The following is a 22036-nucleotide window of genomic DNA, read 5'->3' as shown; positions in this document are numbered from 1 at the left end:
TTTGGATAGGTCTTTAGTGTTCAAATGAGCCACCACAGGAGACCCTCTGTACAAGAGGACTGGCTATATTCTTGAAAGGGAGACAGTAGGTGTCTGTGTGTCCTTGTTGCCTCAATGGACAGAGATTCAAAAAGTACAGTACAAAGACGGCAAACACTTTGATCAGCCTGTTTGCGAAAGGTGCTGTGAAACCTTCTCCCTTGATACCTCGCTTCCCATCAAGGTTAATAAAAGAGGAAATGGCTCTTGAAGAGGCCATGATGACTAAGGGATTACTCATCAATTCAAAGGGCACTTTATCGCACTCATATCCGTCACAAAAAAATTACCGATCTACATCAAACTCACTGTCCCAGCAAAAGATTAACAACAGTGATCGCGAACCTCCCCAGAGGATACTTCTGAAATTGCTTTTGGGGTGGAAGGCTTGTGTAATAGTAGAACTAATTTGAAAAAAAAAACCCCAAAACAAATAAACACAGACATTACAATTTAAATACTAAATAAATCACTTGCTGAGTTAGCTGTAACAAATGAACATCACCAATTGAGAGCACATGAAACCTAGTGAGTGAGCGAGGGGAGAAATTGGTCAAAAGTGATGGATAAATGGTTGAAAAGGGTAGATAAAAGTGCTGAAACATGACTGAAAAAATATATGTAGTAATAGTTTAAATTGTTGGCTAAAAGCAGGCAAAACAGCTGAAATATTTAGCTAAAAGCACCCTTATTGTTTAACAGTTGAAATAATTTAATAAAACTAATGGCTACAAATTTAAATTGAAATAATTACTTCTGAGTAATGCAAACATTAGCTAAAAGTAATGGATAAATAGTTAAGCGTCAGCTAAAAGTAATGACTGAACTCTTGAAAGAGTTAGATAATGGACAAACGGTTGAAATTAATGCAAACATCAACAAAAAGTAATAGATAAACAGTTGAAATAGTTAACCATTTCAATAATTAGGTAGAACTAACAGATAAAAAGTTGATAGCTAAAGTAATGGATAAGAGTTTAAATTGATCGCTAAAATGAATGGATAGACATTGAGTTGAAATAATTATATCAAAGTAATGCAAACATTAGCTAAAAGTAATGGACTAAAAGTTGAAACTGTCAGCTAAAAGTGATGGATAAACAGATAAAATAAATACGGGGAGGAGTACTTGAGTTCATCTGAAAGAACTGTGTGGGTGCATCTGATAAGAAAGAACCACTGATGTATAGTAGATCTGATATCTGGAACCATGCCAGATGTGAGACACTAATGACTCAGAGTTAAAAACAGGCCTGCACAAATGCAATTTCTTATCTTGTAAAAGCTCATCTACATAGTCTACGTCTTTCCAATAGGTAGGTGTGCAGCTCATCTAGCTAATATACCGAGTGCTACCCCGACAATGTCCGCCTTTGTTAACTTTGGAGGGCTAAGGCTGACCTCTGACAGTAAACACACCGGGGTGGAAACCATCACCATGGCGATGGTGTGGACCCCCTGCCAGTACCAGGGGCCAGTTGGGCCCTCATGTCCTGCCTTGTCAACCCCCTCTCGTGGTTCATGGGAGGTCCCCGTAGACCAGGTCTTCCCTGCTTGCCCCTCAGGAGCTGACCCCAGGAGTGTCCTTGGCTCCTGGCCCTATAAAAAGACCCTTGAAAGAGGACTTCAGGGGGAAAGGTTATGGGGTGTAACTGTCTCTCTGTTTGGGAAGATATTATTACAGGGACAGGTCAAATTCAGCCTGACTACAAAGAGCCCTATAAATAGAGACGGAAGGGCATGCATAAATCACTTGTGGGCCCAATCAATTCTTTAACTGCATCTTGTCTTGCATGTGCACAAAATACACAAAACAGCTTGATTTTCTGTGGTATCTTAAGTCACATGTGATGAAAACACCTCCTATCTAACAACTAAAGAGGACCGGAGAGGTTTTTACGACTGTGTTATATGGTCTCCTGAGCAGCCTTGGCCTGTCGTAACTGCTACTGGCCACCTCAGTTGCAGCCATAAACACTCAGAGTGTGTGTGAGTGTGTGTACTGTTGCTGTCCTCTCTGTGCTGCAAGCTCTGTGATCAGTAACTGCTCTCAATTACAGTATTGTGTGCTGTTCCTTTCGGCTTGGGGTTAAACTCTTTGCAGACCCCTTTGAAGTACTCATCCCTTTATCTCAAGCCAGAGCCAAGAATTTGGGGGAGGACAATGGAAAATGAAACCAAGAGGGAAGCTTATGGCAATTATCAACCAGGGCCATGATGAGGAAGTCAGCTCACACAGACACAGAGAGAGAAAGAGCAGATAAAGAGAGCAGGAGACAGCCAATGTAGGACAGGGGGTTACTGTTTCAAGTTTGTTTGGTGTGTACACACCCCGGGCAACAACCGACTGCCGAGAGAGGAAATGGAGGCTACCTCTTCAAAGTAGGTGACAACAGGGGGGACAATGGCCTGTGAAGGGAGCAAGGAGCTGATGAGAGGAGCTGTGGTGGTGCAGGGGGTCAAAAGGCAGCACACCCTGAGAAAAAATGGTTCCAAAAGGGTTCTTCTTGAAGGGCTAAGGTTCTACCAAGACCCATTTGCTTCTGAAAACCCCTTTCTTGAAGTGGCTGTTTGTCATGGGTTCTCTGTAAGATTAAAGGTTCTGTTGCAAACCCTAGCCCTCTTTTGGAGGAAGGAGTTCCCTGAAGATTACCGAAATTTTTGAAGGACTCTTTCACATCGAGGGTTCTTTGTAATATGTTGTAAAAAGGTTCTTAGAGTGGGGTCTATATAAAATGCTTGAAAAATAAAAGAGTTCTTTGTGGAACACCCCAGGTGGATTCGAGATAAATCTTTGTAATATAAAAAGGTACTCGGTAGAACCCCCTGGGTGGAATCTAGATAAAACGTTTGGAATATAAAAAGCTTTTCAGCAGAACCCCCAGGTGGGTTCTAGATGAAACCCTAGGAATGTAAAAAAGGTTCTCCACAGAACCCCCTTTGTGGGTTCTTGTTAGCTGCCTTAGAAGGTGAAAAGGCTCTGGATAGAATCCCCAGAGAGGGTTCTGGGTGGAGATATTACAACATAGAAAATTTATTTATTTGTAAGAGTGGGTAAGCGAAGACCAGAGAGTGTCAGAGGAGGACGGGAGGAGAAGGATGGAGGAGAACGGAGGGAGAAGTGCTGTTGTCAGCAGAATCAAATGGCACGCAGAGAGCTGGGGAAGATACAATTAAAGTGTGGAGTTAAGACAGGCTTTGAAGTTGGACATGGTGCATAATACCCTTAAAAGTTAAGGAAGGGCAACAATTCGGCAGTTTGTTATGGGGCTGTTTTGAAAGAGGAAGACGAGGAGAAGAAAAAAAAAAAGCACGAGTGGTGGGAGGGTTTGTTTTTGAAAGGGTTCAGTTCGAGGGGAATGAAGTTGGATTTCAAGCGCCAATTGGCCCCAGAAGGATGTTTTTTTTTTTTTTTTTGCAAAACAGTGAATGCAAAGTGCGAGTGGGAGTCGGCGCCTACCTGTGCATTTTGATGATGGGATGAGAGTGTGAAAGATGGAAGAGGGGAAAGAGAGATGTGTCAGACAGAGAGTGGAATAGAGAGCGAGACAGGTGAAAGAGAAAAAGACTAAGAAGAAAGAATGAGACATGAAATAGGTAGGGAATTGGAAGCGAAGGAAGGCAGCGAGGAAATAAAAGAGGCAAAAGGAGGGAGAGGGGGGGCTGTTGAAGGTTATTTATTGGTTTTTTTCCCTCGTTTTAATCCCATTTTGCGCTTGACTTTTAAGTCTACCAATGTATAGAAACAATGTCGGATGCACTGTCTAATCCCGTTTGGGCCATGAAGCTCACTCCACACTGACAGTAATGACTTTCATTTCCTCTGCTGCTCACACTGAAGCACCAAGCAGACACTTCACAGGCCGGACGCCACTGTTCTGCCATGCTTGACAGGACAGCGATCCGTCTCCGAATCAGTCTTAACCTGAACCCCGGGCTCCCTCACTCATCCTTAATCCACCACTTTAACCCCATCTTCCTCTTTCCTGACGCGGGAGCGCAGGGTTTCCCAGGCTGGTAAGGTGATTAACTTGCTCGTCCGTTCAACAGATGCCAGATTTTTATCTCCTTCCCCGCTTCCTGTTCCTCCATTAGAGGGGTGTGACGCTTCAACAGGGTGAGCACCATGGCAACAACTACATATCTGATGTCTACACAAACGCAGATATGAAAATATGAAAATTCATATGTCAGACGCTTGATGCCGAATTATCAAATCAATAAAAAAAACACAAGTTTAGAAGTAAAGGTGCTAACGTGAACCATAAAGGGTTCTCCAGCTTGTTTCCATGGGAGAACGCTTTTTGCTTCCTGGTAGAAGCTTCCAAGGTTCCACTTTGGATCCTTTCAGATTGTTCTACCAAGAACCCAACATAAAGGGTTATACCTAGAACCATGTATGACAGGTTTCACCTTTCCCCCTGTGAGAGGTTCTACAGAGAACTCTTCCTTGGTGCAATGGTTCCATCCAGAACCTTTCCACCTTCTAAGAATGCTACCAAGAACACACCCAGAGGGCTCTGATGAGAACCCTTTAAAATTCCAAGGATTTAAGTTAGAACCCACCCATGGGGTTCTATTGAGAACCCCTTTATATTACAGTATGAAAAACCCTTGATGAACTCTTTCTTTCAAAAAAGGCATTTGGATGAAAAAGGTTCTTAATGGAACTCTTAGTCTAACTAAGAACCTTTGATGAACCTTCACTTCAAAAAAGGGTTCTTCGGAAGCAAGCAGGAAACAGGAGGAACCCTGCTGGAACCCTTATTTCTGAGAGTGTTAGAATCTTTCTTTTGGACAAGTGCAGGCACTTTGAGCCAGCAGCTTCACACAACTTTTAAAGTGTTGTGAAGCAGGTAAACAGATCATGTGACAGTCAGATCCTTGTAATTATGCGACAGTCATATTGTGTATCAGTGGTTTTCAAACTGGGGTCTGGGGACCAACAGAGGTCACTGAGTGGGTTGCAGGGGGTCTCCAGCAGAAGGTTGAACTTTCATGAAATTTTTTGGAAGTTACAACCACAAGAGAATAAGTAAGTTTGGCCATTTGATTTATTTGTAACTTATAATGTTGCTAGTTTGATCATTGATTGACTTATAAAGACTTTATAATTTTCAAAGCTAAAAGCAGGGAGAAAGGGAGTTTCATAAGGACAAAATCCTCTCAAATCCTCTCATGATCTAATATGCATCTATTGACATGAAAGTTTGGGGTGTATATCACCATTTAGACCACCTTTTTCATCACACAGATGCCGTGTCCTCAATATTTTTGGGATGTTGGGGAGGTTTATTGACCTCAGGAGGAATCTATTTTTCGGAATAAATATCTGAGAGGAAAGGGCATTTAGTATTTTCAGATTACAAACACATCCCCTTACTCTTGTAGTGTGCAGGAGAACCTACAGTGGCTGTGAAACCCACTAAAACATGAAGGACCCTCTCCAGGGTTACTGCAGAACAGGGGCGTGTCCAGACTTTTTTGACTGGGTAGCACAAGTGGGGTGGCATTATTTATTAACTCATTTGCTGTATAAATAGTTTTTCTTTGTATGTTTTTTGGGGGTTGCATAAAGGGAGTTACAACTAACATTTTATTAAACAAACGTTTGTAGTAAAATGATCCACAAAGTAAGTTAAAATAAATAAAAGTAGGTTGCATACAGAAGAAAACAATGCACATTTACAAGTATTCATCACACAGTTGGCTTAAACAGTGGTCCCACCTGTCACTGAAAAGATAGCCAATCATACTTGAGGATAATGGGGTGGCACTTGGGGTGGCCAATCAGATTTCAGGAGTGGCCAGTGTCCCCAGGCTTCCTGTCTAGAAACGGCCCTGCTGTGGAAACATGGGAAGACAGACCATGTCTCCTAAGACAGGAGGACCTGCATCCTCTGCTGATATGAACAGCTCATTCTAAAGTAACTAACACAACAGTTCTTATTTTCAGGTGATTACACACTAATTAAAACAAGTTATGAAGATTATTGTGTGTTTAGACTGAATGCAAAGTGAATTTCAGTGCTGGTGCGACTGTATGTAAAGTCAATGCAAAGACACAATTATGCACAAACAGACTGAGACATTAAAGTGACGGTGAGTTTAAGACTTGAGCAAGCAAACCAGTCTGGCAGCTAGATTTTAACATCTTTCAAACGCTCTTCTCTGAAGAATATTTTTGAAAGTTAATGGATGGAAAAATCAAAAAGATGCCAACCTTATTTGCATTAGTGTGGATGTGGTCATAGTCTACTTAGCCATTAGCACTTCTGGTGCAAGAATTTGTGTATAATGATAAAAGAGGGTGAGAGAGATAAATGGAAAGAGCGAGACAGAGATACCAGACAGAGACATAGGGCAAGTGATTCAGACAAACCTCCCACACTGTCTTGAGTGCATGGTCTTCTGTCCCTCTGCTCAGCCCACACTATCAGCCCAGACGATAAATTCATGCCACAATCACACAAACACAACCTGCTGTGTCGTCTTCACTCAGGCTGTATAGCTTCTAACCCACTTGTTCTCAAATCATGCAGCTGCATATCCGTTTCATAGCTCTTGTTGCGTTTGAGTGACAGGGCCGGGGAAAAAAGGAAAAATCACTGCCATAAATACCGAATCAACAAAGAGAAGGAGTGATACAAGCTAGGAAGAGAGACAAAGGCAGAGAAGGCAGAAAACATGATGGAAGACATCAGTGCGTGTGAGAAGAGTTGGCGATAAACAGGTTTATTTATGCAAGCAGCGTACAGCAGCCAAACACAGGCCTCCTAGGGTCTGACTCAGAATACAGCGCTATAAAAAGCTCCAGTGGCACATGGCTCACGCAAACGCACACACACGTACAATGACTTTGTCAATCACACGCTGATGTACAGTCAATCCCAGAGGCCTGTCGCAAGCACGCAGTCACATGTGTCTGTCGTGTAAGAGGCAGAGAGGCGCTGAATGACCTCGAATCACCCTTTTCTACAGCTGATTAGAAACCAGTGCTGGTCTTTAAATTCACGTCCTCAAATAACCTCTCTGATATCCTGCGGGAATGAAATACTTCAAAACAAAAGCTGGTTTAAGGTTTCTCTGTACGGCGTCTTCAAGAGAATTTGCAGTTGCTCTACATTTCTGACTCAAGAGGCAGTTTTTATCTTCCGTACGTTCTGAGAGTGTGGGATGATTTTTAAATGGTTCATTCATGTCATAAAAACTAACCTCCATATTAACAAGCATCAAGCCATACAGGCTTGTGGAGTAACAGATTACATGTAATGGGATGGCATAATTAGAATCCAAAAAAGGTTACTGTATTTCATTACAGTTACGGAAAAAAATTAACTAACTCGGATTACAGATTGTTAGCATGATTACAATTATAAAATACATTTTAAAATAAAGAATCGTCTGTTTATATTCACAGTGCACACACATTACAACACTGCACGAGTCTCACAACATCACTCTGGTCTCTGTGTCTCAGTGAAAACAACCAATTTTGCAGTCAATTCACCATATTCTCTAGTAAAATAAAAAAAAAAGCTTTTAGCCATTTTTTGTCTTTACATCAGAAAAAAGGGACCACAACACAGTACAGTGGCGGACCAACCACCAACGTTAGCAACACAGAACAACCGCCGATGTTAGCTTCACAGAACAGTTGTGAACACAAACCGCAAAGACCAACTGCCAACGTAAGCTACGCAGATCAAGTGCTAATATTAGTTCAAACTGAAGTTCAAGTTATTAGCCATTTCCACATAAAGCGTACACAAGAATAAAATTTAATTTCTCACAGGTCAAGGTGCTAACACAGACACATAAAAATAGAAATGTAATCATAAAAAAGTAAAGAAATATAAAAAAACAGTCATCTGTTATACAGAAAGAAGTATGATTACCAATGGGAACAGAACCATGAGGTGTGCACACCTGTATAGATCAACCGCTAACATTAGCTACACAGAATCCAGTTAGTAAGCTGTTACGCCTGTCAAGACTACTCCGACTGCACAAGCTCCAGACTACAATAAGTTATGGCAGTTCAGTTGAAGTTTAAATGTAAAGAATGAATTGCTGTAACATTTACGAGAACATTTAAATGTTGCATAATTACTACTATTAATCTAAACATGCATTCACATGTGACAAAGAAATGAATATCTGGATCAAGTGCTTGCTTTTTAATGTACCACGGGTTTGAACTGATCGAGAGAAATAAATTAGATACACTTGTGTCCACCGATGAATTTCAGGGCATCATAAAGAATATAGTGATCGAGACGTGCTTTTTTTTCTTGAGAGGCTACTATGTTTGAATAGCTGTTGTTCTATTGTGGATTTTTTAAAAAATATATTGTATTTGTTGCATTTTAATATGTTGTAATTGGCTGCTACCATGGCAACGTCTCTCTTGCAAACAAGATTTTCAATCTCAGTGGGTCATCTTGTTTATATAAAAGTAAAAGGTGAAGGTAATCAAGTTACATTAGTGCATTACTTTAATATTGTGATATTAGATTATTGACTACATTTTTAAACAGGTAATTAGTACCTGTACTGGAATACATTTTTATAGTAACCTTCCCCAAGCCTGACTGTACAGCAGCTCTGAGCACTTTAGCATGAAGCTAGAATATGGTGGATGAGTGGAAACCTCGGGAGCTCCCAGCTGCCCTTTACTGTTGTCACACAACAGTCCACTGTCTGATGTGGAGATAACTGAGAGGAAGCGAGGGCTTTGATCCTTAATGGAGCCATGTCGGCTGTGTGGAAATGACATTCATGGCTTGTATTTACACAAGCATAATTATGGAGGTTTATTTTTGTGATAGACAATCAATTAGAGTGAAACTATGTCAGAGTAATAACAGATTAAAAGAGAGTTCATAGCTGGAGCTGGTTTGTGTTGTAAATGAGCAAAGTACAAGCCTGTTAAACAGGACAGAATACGCACTAACCTTCCGAGCTTCATAATCTTATGGACTCTGGATACTTTAAATGAAGGATCATCTGACAGTATCTGAAAGCTACTTTTCAATCCAGTTTCAGTAACGGGTGAAGTACGAGTGAAATTCATACAATGTGTAGATGTCTGGCTTTGTCTGAAGGCTACAGTGTTTGTAGTGGCTGCTGTCATAGAGAGGAGTAAGACCTAATGAGCGCACATTTCTAGTGGCCTCTTCTCGAAGGCGTTAATGTTGAGGCACTCATTTGTATGTATGCACTTTGACAGCAGTAGTAAGTAGTAAGTAGTAGTAGTAGCAACGATAACTACATCACTGCAATACTGTGGTTAGCATCACGATGCCCGCCACAGGGTGCAAATTAGCTTTAGCTTATCATCAGCCTTTTCTCCTCAGCAGTTGTGAGGCAACAGACATTTCTTGGTCTTGAGAAGCTGCAGCATTTATTAACTGACACACAGTGACCTGTACTGTACATTTACTGCCAGTCTGACAACTTTTTGCTTCACTATGGGCATCACCAGTCTGCCGCTCACTTTCACAGTGCACACACATCACACACTATTCCTTAAAGGAGCTACGCTACGCTTATGACAGTATTTTTCAATAAGGTCCAATAAAATCTAATTATTGAAGCAGTTGCAGTAAACCAGTGTCCTGCGGGACATTCTTTCTTCACACCTCCAACACTTTCAAGTGAATAACTGAGTACTGCAACACCATGAACACCCACGAGGGGAGAGTTTCAGCCATTTAACCCAGAGATTTACCAAAACGTAGACTGAGTAAGGTAGAATTACACTAAAAAGGACAGAGGTATATTTATTGCTTTGTGCTTTCTGTTTCACTCTTGACCAGAATCAGGACGAGGTGCCAGGTTTGCCGTTGTTATGACATGTATAAATGCTCTGTGCACTTGAATATTTTCTAATTTTGTGCTCGCTAGTCTGACTTTGAGTTTAAGCTCCAAAAAGATTTTGCTTCTTTGTGGAATACCCCCTGAGTGCACATCTTCATTTACAAATAAAGCATATTTTGTTATATTTTTTGTAACCCTGAGCCTTTTTGTCAGTGGTAGTTGAAACAATCAGAACAGGGTGCAGTTTTATTCTTCCTGGAGCAAGTTGCCTTTGATTTTTAATGAACTGTATGAAAAAAAGCCAACTTTTTTTTTCACTTGCGTACATAATTTTGTTCAGTGGTCAGAAGACTAGAAAGCCACTATACAAATGCAGGTCCGTTTAGTATTTACCAAACATGCTTTAGAAAATCACAACATGCATCACCATTTTTTTTTTCTTTAGAAGAACTGCAGTAACAACACCCCCAAAAAGCCAGTGAAACCCTGAAGGGACAATTATTTTTTCCTTTTTTACAGACAGCTCATTCCAGATATAACATGACTTCTGCTGAATCTGGAAAGAATGACATGAGATGAAAAAGATGCAACTGAGCAATCAGCCTACACTTGAGGTAGTTGGGGGTCCGTGGTAGACCCTGCACACCTTGTACTCATGTCCATGATGCAGCGACTGGGGTTTGATTCCAGCTCAGGGACTTTGCTGCATGTCATCCCCTTTCCTGTTTCTCTTCAGCCGTCCCTATCCAAGAAAGGTAAAAAAGGTGCCATCTCCTGACACCTCTACCTTCTCCTTTTGATCAAAACCGAATCCTTGAAACAGCAAAAATGCCTCCTTCTTTGGAATTGCAATACCCTTATCCCAGTTTGCACAATTGATGAGGTCAAGACTAAGACGTGCAAAATGCACACGCTTATTTGGGAATGATCAGGCTTTCTGCTGCAACTTTGAGCATTCAGAACAGGTTTAAACATTTTTGCCTTCAAACACAGCTGGATGACATGAATGTTCTTGTTTGAAGCATGAATGTAATCACACATGCAAAAATGTCACAAATGCTTCCTTAGAAGTACACAAGAGCACATGCATGCATGATGCTATGTTGCAATGGTTATGAATCCTCTGTGCACTTCTTCCAGAAACAACACTCTACAAAGGCTTTGTGCTGAAAGACTAAATTCCTGTTTCTCAGATGTTGGTCTGACAGTCCTCTCTCCTTTCGTCTCTCTTTTTTTGTTTCTTCTTTCTCTCTCTCTCTCTCTGCCTGGGCAGCAGAATCAGCACATCAAATAAACACAGAGAGGGGTATAGTGTTTCGTTTGGAGACAGGAGAACAGGTCACGGACAATGGGAACACATGGAAATGCGTGAACTGCGGGTGTAAAAAGAAAGCAATTCCAATGCAAATAAGTGCGGGGGCCTCTTTGAAATAAAATCTGATTTTGGAATTTAATAAGTCCTCCGAACTGTTTTCCAGGAAAAAAAAACTGGATTCTTTTGAAATGATCAGTATTCAAGCCCATGCATTCCTCACCTACCAGAGACACAAAATACCAATGGATGGGGGCTCATTATGAAGCCCATCCTTGGTCCACCAAATGTTATTATCATCATAAAACCTCCACACTCTGGAGACGTTGGAGGAGACATGGCGGCCATTTCATGTACCCCAGTGTCTGAGTCATTCAGCTTGGGTTCGAGTGGAGCCATCGGTAAAACACAGGCAGAAAGAGTAGAGTCCAAGGACTGTAGTGTTTGGCCAGAGGTTCAAACAATCATCTCACAGCGCTCTTTATCTGAACCGACCACAAACCCCCCAACTACTCTTTACAGTTCAAATGGGGGCTTGAGCAGAAAGGCGATGCTTAATAGTGACGGGGGAGATGGGAATTCAAGGTCTTTGACTTTAGTGTAATGTTACAGAGCTAATCTTGGTTAACATGGACGTTGTGGTCATATGAAAACAAGGGCAACAGCATGACTTCCCCTAATTGAGGGATTAATTATGAGGTATTTGAAGGAGATGAAAAACATGCCCAGAAAGAAAAAAAGAATGACAACAGAAAGTGATGAAAATCCTTTTATTAAAAACAATGAATTTTAGTAAGAATATGACAACTGACTGATATCAAATATCAATAACAATAATCAAGTCAAGTTAATGGTATCAAAAAAGTAAAAAAAAAAAAAGAACAAAATAACCATTTGAGAACATAAATATATATTTTTTCCAACAGGACAAAGCAAAACTAAAACCTGACAATGAAAAAATAGCGCATATGTTAATAAAACCATGAGACAGCACATCAAAGTAAGATGACTGATCCAGTGGCATGACAGGTTTGTGAAATACTTGTAACAGTCAATAATGCTCACATCTGATTGGACATCTTATCCTTCATATCCTGGTGGAGGGTCAGGCTGTGGTTCTCCCATGGTTACCTGTGCAGAAGAGTTGGGTTATTCCAGCGTTAAACCATTAAACCAACATTATAACACATGTGCATTGATATGAAAGAATATCATCATGGAAATAAATTTAAACTCTCTCTGACTGACTGTTCCTTTGAGAATCTCAAAGACGCTGTCACTTTAAGTTGTGAGGTGGAGTACAGTGAAATAACTGGTTATTTACTGTGATGTGTGTGTGACTGACAGTCCTGAGAGATGTTTGCAGAGATGTGAGCGGCAAGCATCGTTTGACAAGGCCTCTTATCACTGCGTATGTATGGAAGCTTTTCATAAAGACATAAATGGTGCTTACAGTATGATGGATGGGAGGCAAATGAAAGCCCTCAGGAGTGGAAGCTGTCATAGTCAAAGAAAAGACCTGCACCATTAATAGTGCCCTACAAATTCCAAGCTATCTTGTTTAGGCAAGATCCTTGACTCTCAAGATAATCATCGGCTGCATTTGTTCGTAAATATTTTAATTAGCTCTCAGTGTGGTTTTGGATTTGCTCTTCGTACGATATCAGCTGCATCTCTTGTTCTAAATGATATTATATGTGCCTGTGACAATGGAGAGCACTGTGCAGCCTCGTTCATTTAGCTGTCTAAAGCATTTGACACAGTTAACCATAAATTTTTAGTGGATAAACTAGCCTCTGCTGGCCTCCGTCAGAAAGCCTACCAGTGTTTTATACAAGCTATCCTGCAGATAGAACCCAATGCATTGTTGCTGATTCTACTCACTCCACCATTTTGAAGGTCACTTACGGTGTAGTTAAATTTTAGCTCCTCTACTTTTCACCTCGTTTATTAATAACATAGCCTTGTCTGACAGTGGCTGGAAGGTGCATTATTATGCTGACGACACTGTGCTTTCCAGCGCTCACTTGTAAAGATTAAACTTGTTGTATGTGGGGCAAAAACAAAATGTTCGCAGTTTTCTTCATCTTAATGATATTGATTTTAATATTTACTCTTTAAATGGTTCTGAAATTGAAAGAATGCCTCCCTACAAGTATGTTGGTATGTCTATTGATGAAACATTGTCCTTCAAGCTGCATGCTGATGAGCTAGCTAAAATGTTATGAATGAAACTGGGGTTCTTTTTGAAATACATCATGTTTTCGAATTGAAATTAGAAAGCCCTTAGTCTGCTTTCCTGCTTTATGCTGTTTATCACTCAGCACTATTTTATTTCTGCTGATCATTTTATAACTCGTTATTGCAATCTTTATCAGGCAGTAGGCTGACCATCTCTGGCCACCAGGAGAAGAGAGCATTTGTTCATGTATGCGCATAAATTTATCTTACAAAAGCTACACAATTTCTTGATGTCCCTCATTACAAGGTGGTCTAATCTCTACTAGACAAGATCTCAGGACTAGTTAGTTCTTGAGGTCCCTCAAAACTAGTAATGGGGACAACAATTTTTGAAATTGTACCCATATATACAACATATATATGTGGTATAAAAAACGGTATTAGACTCAAAAGCACTGGAAAATAAGGTCCAGGTTAGAGTCACCCTTAAACTATATTCACTATCTGAGGTACACAAGAGTAAAACTAAAGCTCAGGCATAAATCCATTGTACTATACAGGGGTATAAACTTCCATATGAACTATGTACAGGCACGTATGCATATATATTTCTATACAAGATAAACAATCACACTAACCTCCTGCTGCGGCAGGCATCCAGGTCTTCCTGTAGCAAGGCGGCTCTCTTCTGAAGGAAGTTAACCTGCAACACAGACAGACAATGCACTCACTATGGTTAGTCGTGTAGTCAGAGACTTGTCAGAAAGTCAGAAACTCAAAGTGAAGAAGGTATGATGGCTTTGGGTCAATTGTGCCTTTGGGTGGAGGGGTTTAGCTAAGTGGAATAAAGGTTTGGTTGTTGAGCCCAGGGGTCAGGACATCAGGGGTTGGGGGTCAGAAGATTAGGGCAGCGGGGTTAAGGCGCATAGGGACAGAGGGGAGATTATGAGCCAGGTTAGTCGAGGTTAGGACGCTGCAAGAGGAGGCAGCGCCATTCTTTTGTTTGGCTACAAAGTGTGAGTTTATTTATGAAGTGTCTTTGGCTGAAGTGAAAATAAACCCCATCTACATTTACACGGCATCTAGAGCCTGGCAGAATAATCATGGCCCCAAAAGAATCTGTATTGTTCTGGGACTACCGTACTGGAGCCGAGGGTACATTCCTTTCTGTGGGGGAGACCTCAGGAAAGTTCTAGCATTTCATTTGGCACTTCTCAGTGGTGAAGGAGATGCAAAACCCCACCGAAATGTGGTCGGATGCCTCCAGAGACATGAAAACTCTCCCCACCTTTTTTTTTCACCATGTAAAAATAATGCACTTTAATGTGCAAAACCCAAGACATCGTCAATGAGAGGAGAGACCATTCTGGTCACGAATTACATTTTATAAACATATCCGATCACAGAGCTGTGGTCGGTGTGCTGAAACAGGATCTTTTAGACCTATTTGAACAAGGCAGGGGCTTATGATGAGCTACTTTTACAAAAACTGTACAGTCCTATCATCATTACAGAAAAAAACCCCTTTTGTTTACAAAGTAAAAGCTACAAAAATGATGATAATCAGTGTTAAAATGGATCCACTGAGTAAATAAGAGGCTATATGAATGTAGATAAGCAAGGAGTGATTGTGTGATCTGATGGAGAGAGCAGGAGAGATTTAGGTTTATAAAGAGGACTGACAGGGCCCAGTGCGTCAGCTATGACTTTGATTGAGTGCTACACCACTAAACCACACTAGAGTCATCACTGATGCGATCTAACAAATAATTCTTACTTGCATGTTCATCAGGATTATGTTTCTGATAGTTTTGACTGATAAGTAGCAACAGAAACTGAAAAACAAAAGGAAATGCCAACTTTAAAAAGACTGAGGATACAGAATGCTAAAACATGGCCACAAACTGTTACTTTGGCAGTATACAACATACAGTTTATTGGCCAATACTAAAGGCCCTAGGTTGTCTGTATACTCATGATTTCACTCCACCGCCCCTTTATTCATAGTCTGATATATATATATTTATATATCTCCTTTATTAACCAGGTAAAAGCCTCATTGAGATTAAAAATCTCTTTTTCAAGAGTGACCTGGCTAATGGATTTGGGCTGGCAGTCTGAACAGGACCTTAGAGCAGATTCAGATTGAAAACAGCCCTGCATTAAAACCGTGCAGGGGGCCGTGTTGGTGGGGATGTGCTGTTGGATCTGGGGCTGTTTCTTGCTACATGTGGACTATGCAGTTGCATATGGACCCCCAGCAGTGTAATGCAGAGATAATCTGAGTTTAATAGCCGATCCAAAAATCAGTATTTCCAATGGTACTCAAAGAAAGGTTGTCAATGTCCAGAGATGAGTCTGTGTCACATTATTGTTACTCACGTTAACACAATATGCAATAATACTAGCAGCTAGTTGTGATATTTTTATTAAGTACTTTTATTACAAAGTTGTTCCTAGCATTTAAAATGAGTATATATTACTGGTCTCAACTTCAGATGTTTGATTTGAAATTGAGAGAAGAAATATGTTTTTCATGGATCTCGCCTCCTCTCATTTTTAAGTACACCAGATAGATGCTGTTAAATGTTAATTGCACGCCCTGGACCACCTCAGAGGGTTTGGAATCCCCCTAGTTTCACAAATACTGGACCCAGAGCACCTTTTTGCATAAGGCCCAGAAAAGCTAGAGACGGCGCTGGTGGTACCGGTGAGAAGATGGGATATATTCCAGGTAGTCGGGTTGAAGTAACAGATCACTGTGTTTAAAGGCTTATCATACCCCCCAAAAACTGCACAGCAGTTAATAATACCTACAGACATGATTTTACAAGTCTTTATCATCACGGCAACGACTATTTTATCTTTGGTCACAAACAATGTGAGGAGAAATACACTGTTACAAAGTGATCCACCAGTAATGTGTGCTTACATGTATTTGACAGGCCAATGCATATCCTTGTCAGATGACATCATGTTGCATTTGCCAGACCACACATTATCTTGTTGGAGCCCCCTATGTTGGCACCTCCACTGGCCGATGGACTGGCTACATTCAAATGAATGAGGGGACTGTGCAGATTACTGTCAGTCTGAACGCAGGCTTATACATAACGAATCTAGAGTTAGAGGACTGCTTCTGTCTGCTGGTTTTTAAACATAACAAGAAAGAACATGAAAATAAAGAGAGACATTTGGTAAATATGTGTATGTGGTATACACAGTAAATGGACAGTGTTGTAAAATAAGAATAAGAATTGATGAAAGAAAAAAGACAGGAGGAATATCTTTTAAGTAGGAAGTGAGAACATATAAGCACTCAGACAATTTTTAACATGCTTGAAACTAAAGCCACCAGAGTTAATATGTCAGCGTGTTTATTCTAGTACTGCCGGTATCTGATCTGTGTCTGGCAAACAGTCAGTTCTCACCTGAGCTTTCAGAGAGGTAATGGTGTCCTCCAGTTCCTGCCGGAGCTCTGCTGGTATCAAACCTTTGATCTTTTCCTCATACTCCTGACGCACCACAGTCACCTGACAGGACAGAGGCAGGACAACCAAACAGTGTCTGTTAACTTGAGCCACGTCCACATTACAGGATTTTAGCCCTGATTTTCCACTTGCTGACAAAGTCCCCAGATCAGAGGAAAACTGGCACTTGCCCCCCTGAGCGAGGATCACTACATGTCAACTGTTCAAAGATGCGGTCTGAGAGCTTGCAGAGAGCTTACCAATACGTCCAAGACACCAGAAAGATATCAAGCAGGATTAATATCTGGTCGTGTTGGGGACGGCTTGGGGAGGCATGCAAGACAGCTACAGCCAATGAGAGCAGACATGGACTGAGGGAGGACAAGTTGAGACAGAGAAGGAAAGACGAAAGAGCACTGGAGCAGTAGCCAGAAAAGACGGATAGCTTAGTAGTTCCAAAGTAGTACTGTATTAGTAGCTATAAAGTAATTCAAACTAGCTCCATCTCCAGCAGCTACAACATAAACATGATGCACACTGATGCATCAGTAATAATTATAATGTCTTTTCTAATGTGTGTTTTCAGGACAAAATGAAGTTTGGAGATGAGACAGATTCGTAGTTCCTTAACTAAAAGATCTTGAAAAGTGTTGCCCCATTACTGACCAGTCATGCAGTGTGCAAAGCACAACGAATTCAAGCCCCATGAATACAAGACAGAAAGTTGTGTAGTGTGAACAGTACAGCAATCTGAAAGTCATGACCAAGCAAGGGTTGAGCCGATGGACAATGCCATCGTAACATTGTGATTTAAAAGCCTTCAGTATTTGAGGTAGCGTCCTCCTTCAGAGTTGTCACAAATTTTGTTTCTTAAGTTCCGTTTTCAACACGTGGGAGGGAAAATAAAAAGAAGCTGTCGCTGCTCTTCATTGCACTATGCCTCCATGTTGTTTTCATTATTTTCTTTTTAAACACAACTAAGTTACTTATGTGGTGCCAAGTCAAGGACCCTTTAGAACCTGCAACAATATCACTGTCCATCCTGATGTTTCAGTCTAGATATCTTCATACGCTAATTTAACCCCACCAAACATCATGCATCCATATGATACATTAGTTATTTAACCATTAAATTAATACAAATACATTTGCTCAGACAGTCAAGCCTATATTATGTGATCTTCATTTGAATTTATATCATTTGTTGAATTATCTGGTTTACAGACTAAAGACTATTCAACAAGAAGAGAGAAAAAGCTCAATATCGAGTAATTTAATATTAATCATTGCTGAATAAGTGCTTCCACTATCCATTCACATACACACTCACACTCACACACATGCACTTCCAGACACGGTGCTCTAAGTGAACAGCTCCCTTGGAGGAGACACACACACACTGACACACAGACAGTGGGTATCCCCTCTTTATTCATGGCTCAGAGTATTCCCTCGCTCGTCACAGCTCCTTCACATCTCCACAGGGGGTCCGCAGACTGGCATGACTCGCTCTGCACAACACCCCCTACTGGCTGCTGATGACTACAACTAGATCTAACAATGCAGTTATGGGCCTGTTACACAGCTGGGTTTGGAAGAGGACAGGGCCACGGTGGAGGGCAGAACACATCAAACGCAGCAGCAGCAGCAGCAGCAGCTCGATAGCTTGCTAGCTAGCTAGCTCCACTGGGGAGGACTGGAGGAAGTCTGTCTGGGGCTAAATTACACTCCACTAAACCAGAGTCTGATTATAGAAGTTGAAAAGGGTTTGGTTAGCGCAACCCCCCCTTTTTACCCACAAACACACATGAATGGACACACACACATATACAGACACACACACATGCACAAACACAGCGCTTTTACAGTACTGTAAAAGCATTTACAGCATTCAGAAAAGAGTTGCTGAATCAATTAATCTGGAGCTTGATGAATAGTTTAACAGAGCTCGAGGAATCGACGGGGGCTGTGAAAAGCAACAGTTTTCACCCACATATTTCAAGGTGTAACCAGGGGAGAGTCTGAGCATTTCAGCCCACCATAATGTCTTTGACAGAGCCAAAGTCCAGCTAACATTAAGAATAGCCTGCGCTCCCCCACCTCTCCTCTCCTCATCAGTCCGGTCTTTCAAGTGAAGGGAGCGTGAATGAGGTGAGGTGAGGGGGGGGGGGGATTGGTTTTCCTAAAATAATTTTCCTGTTGTGGATTTAACTGATTGTTCTGGCTTTGGCTAATTAATCTTCCTGGGCACAATGAAAGGGATTGGGAAGCACTTCAAAGCAACCTCCAGCATAAATGATCCCAACATGAAGCAGCTCACTTTGTCTCGGCACAGTGTGCAGTAGATTAGTCTGCCACAACTTTGCCAAATTTTTCAGGCTCCTTCTGCCCTATTCATTTTAAAGTGTCGGGACAATAATATTGGGTCGAGAGCCCGTCAGTTTACAGAAATATGTCTTTTTCTCTCTGTGTGAGAACGAAGTTGAGGATAATTTGAGAGTGACGGGTTGCAGAAGCTTTAATTTGAATGTCCAGGAGTTAAAAAATCAGCTGAAGCTACGGGAGTGCAGGTTTTCAAAAAAAGTCTATCTATCTATAGCAGCTTCTGTAGTCATAACAAAATGGCAAGCCAAGACAAAACACACTCCACTACCTCAGACCAAAGCAATAAACAATGGTTGAATAAACACATCCCTTACCAACCACTCTGAATATAAGTCTAGATTCTTCAAAAGCCACGCTCCTTTAGTTTTGCATTCTTGGTTCATGTATGGTGCCGTCACCACAGCAATGAGAGATCCGCTCTGCCTAAATTACAAGCTCCTTTGTGGCAATGCTGTCTCCATTTTCCTTTCCATACATTAGAATGGGCAAGGCTACAACAGCGCATTCACCAGGACTCACAGAGAGCAGTGGGGATGGCTGGATACTGTAAATACGGTCGGCAGGCTGATCGAACTAGACAAGCCACGACTGTTTGCTTTAGTAACGACAACAGAGGGAAGCCCGAACTAGAACTAATGTTATTATGTGATACAATACGGTTTTGTATCTGGCATCTGTCCTAATGACTTTGCGGTTCACTGCGCTGAATGGCTGGTGTGGCCGTTAGTGTAAGACAGAAAATCATAATAAACGATGTTGTGCAAGTTCACACTTCACAAAAGCAAGCTCAAAGTTTAGTTCACACAGATTCAGATGAACTAGTTCACATCCTCACAATCTATCCACTAGTTCATGTTCATTCTTCAACAGAGGCAACCAATTCAAAGTGCCATTTGTTGTGTTATTTTGTTGTGAGTGGCTGTAATGTCGTGCTCTCTCATACAGTCATGTTCCCTGCAGTAGATATGAGATGCCACTTGAAAATTGCCAGTGAAGTGTTTGTGAATGTGTGATGAATCTGGTGACAGAGGCTGACCACAACTGTTTCTGTTTAGGTGAACAAAGTGCCGCTGAATAAGATATACCCCTTTTTCCAATCACATCTGCTGGCCTGGCTTGACTCAGTTTGACTCGGTGCATCAGCCCAGCTGATGACAAGCTTACTTAGCTCGAGTTGAGCAGCAGTAAAAAAGTGGATAACCACTGGTACCAATTCTTCACAAAGTGAAGTCCACATTATTTTGTAATTTAAATGTTTTTTATCATGAAAACAGCTGCAGTCTGTGAGACATCCAGTGGAGTGTGGTCCAACTCCATAGAAGTGTGCAAATCACAGCTTGGGGTATAAAAAGTGGTAATGCAAAGTCAGTGTGGCACGGTTTGCGGCCAAAAGTGCCAATGGACTAATAGCACTAATAGATAGGCTTATTCCAGGGCACAGTGTGAACATGTACATGTGTACAGTAACCAGTTTGAATGCCACTTGGGACATGACACTGGCATATGTTCAGTCACAGTACACCAAAAACATGACCATGTTCGATGAATGCTGTGTTTTAGCCTGTTCATGCACAACACTGATAACAACATAGCGCTTTTCATAATATTTTACGGTTGTATTGTAAAAATTGTGTTGTTTTTAATCATAGAAAAAGCTTATTTGCATAAATATATGCTGTATATCTCCATTAACCTGAATGCATATGCTCTTGCTGTAGAGTAGCAGACCAAAGCGTTTGCAAACACATCTCTCCACAGCATGTCTAACTAAAGCATAGCCATAGTTTACTATGCAACGTGTGTGGGTGGAAGCAGCAGCCTTTTTTTTTTTATAACACCATCTCTGTTGTGGAAACGTATGCTGGTCTAACAGATACAGAAATAAGTACCAATTCAAATTTCTGGCTTCACTCTCTCTCAGTGGTGTTAAAATTCAAAACAGGAGCATCTCTCAAACTCCCCAAAGATGTCTGGCTGAGACATTATTCCTTCAGCTTTGCATCCTCTCGCCTCTTCCGAGGTCCCTCCTCTCACATCTCCATTTTTCTTCACGCAAACATTTTTCTCTTCTTTCAACATCTTTTTACAGCAAAGGCATGTTTGTTTTTCTGACAGGTGGCAGGAGGCATGTGACGGCGTCTCGGAAAAAAAAAAAAAGCCTCCTCACCATTAGGACAGATGTCGGCTGCCTTTGAACAATACTGTTGATCAAACCTTCCAGGAGGTTTCGGTCACTGACGGACTCCAGATGAGAATGAGAAGGAAAGCAAAGAGAGGAAGGGAAACACAGGGGAAAAAAAGTGTGCCACCATTTCCCAAAGCAATGAAAAGGGACTTTGACTTTGTGGAGAAAAAAAAAAATCGGGTTTCATCTCTGCAGCTCTTTTTAAAAAGAGACTTTGTTTGTTCCTGATGAAGTGTGATTCTCTAGTTTTGAAGACTGCAAGGAGCGGCAGTCGTTTTCCCCTCCCAGTCATCTTAAAATGACAACATTTCATCTATATATAGTCTTTAGATTGTGGTTTTGACTTTCCCTTGCGTTTGGTACTGTCACATGGCGTGGTTTTTGACAGCTGCCAGCAGAAAGGAACAAGCCCTCAACACTTTCAACGTTCAAATGAAGTTTGTCACATCGTTGGGAAGCTTGATGTATGCTAATGAAGTTGGGGTGTGTGTGCGTACAGGCTTGCGTGAGACGGGTTGGGGGGGTGAGTAGCTGCTGGAAAGACATTTTTGATATACCCCCTTGTTCCAAAGTGACAAAAACCTTGTCAGGAACAAGGGGGTATATCAAAAATGACGCCACTCACAAAGTTTGCACCTCCAC

At 41.3% G+C, this 22036-nt stretch overlaps 1 protein-coding gene across 3 annotated transcripts in view; it reads right to left on the bottom strand.

The window, feature by feature from the left end:
• Positions 1-11929: 11929 nt before the first annotated feature.
• The window catches only part of cep112 (centrosomal protein 112), a 139817-nt gene continuing 129710 nt past the window's right edge, over positions 11930-22036 (bottom strand). For all 3 annotated transcript variants that reach the window (XM_084744375.1, XM_084744373.1, XM_084744374.1), the window contains 3 exons: positions 16786-16887; positions 13993-14057; positions 11930-12304 (listed from right to left, as the gene is read on the bottom strand). In XM_084744375.1, the coding sequence (XP_084600501.1) occupies positions 12301-12304; positions 13993-14057; positions 16786-16887 (171 nt within the window). In that variant the 3' untranslated portion in view covers positions 11930-12300. The remainder of the gene's footprint in view (positions 12305-13992; positions 14058-16785; positions 16888-22036) is intronic.

The sequence above is a fragment of the Lutjanus erythropterus genome, chromosome 19, assembly GCF_056507025.1.
Source record: "Lutjanus erythropterus isolate fLutEry1 chromosome 19, fLutEry1.hap2, whole genome shotgun sequence".
In the NCBI taxonomy this organism is placed as follows: Eukaryota; Metazoa; Chordata; class Actinopteri; order Lutjaniformes; family Lutjanidae; genus Lutjanus; species Lutjanus erythropterus.
Note: the sequence above shows the minus strand (reverse complement) of the source record. Positions and strands in the feature narration are given on the sequence as shown.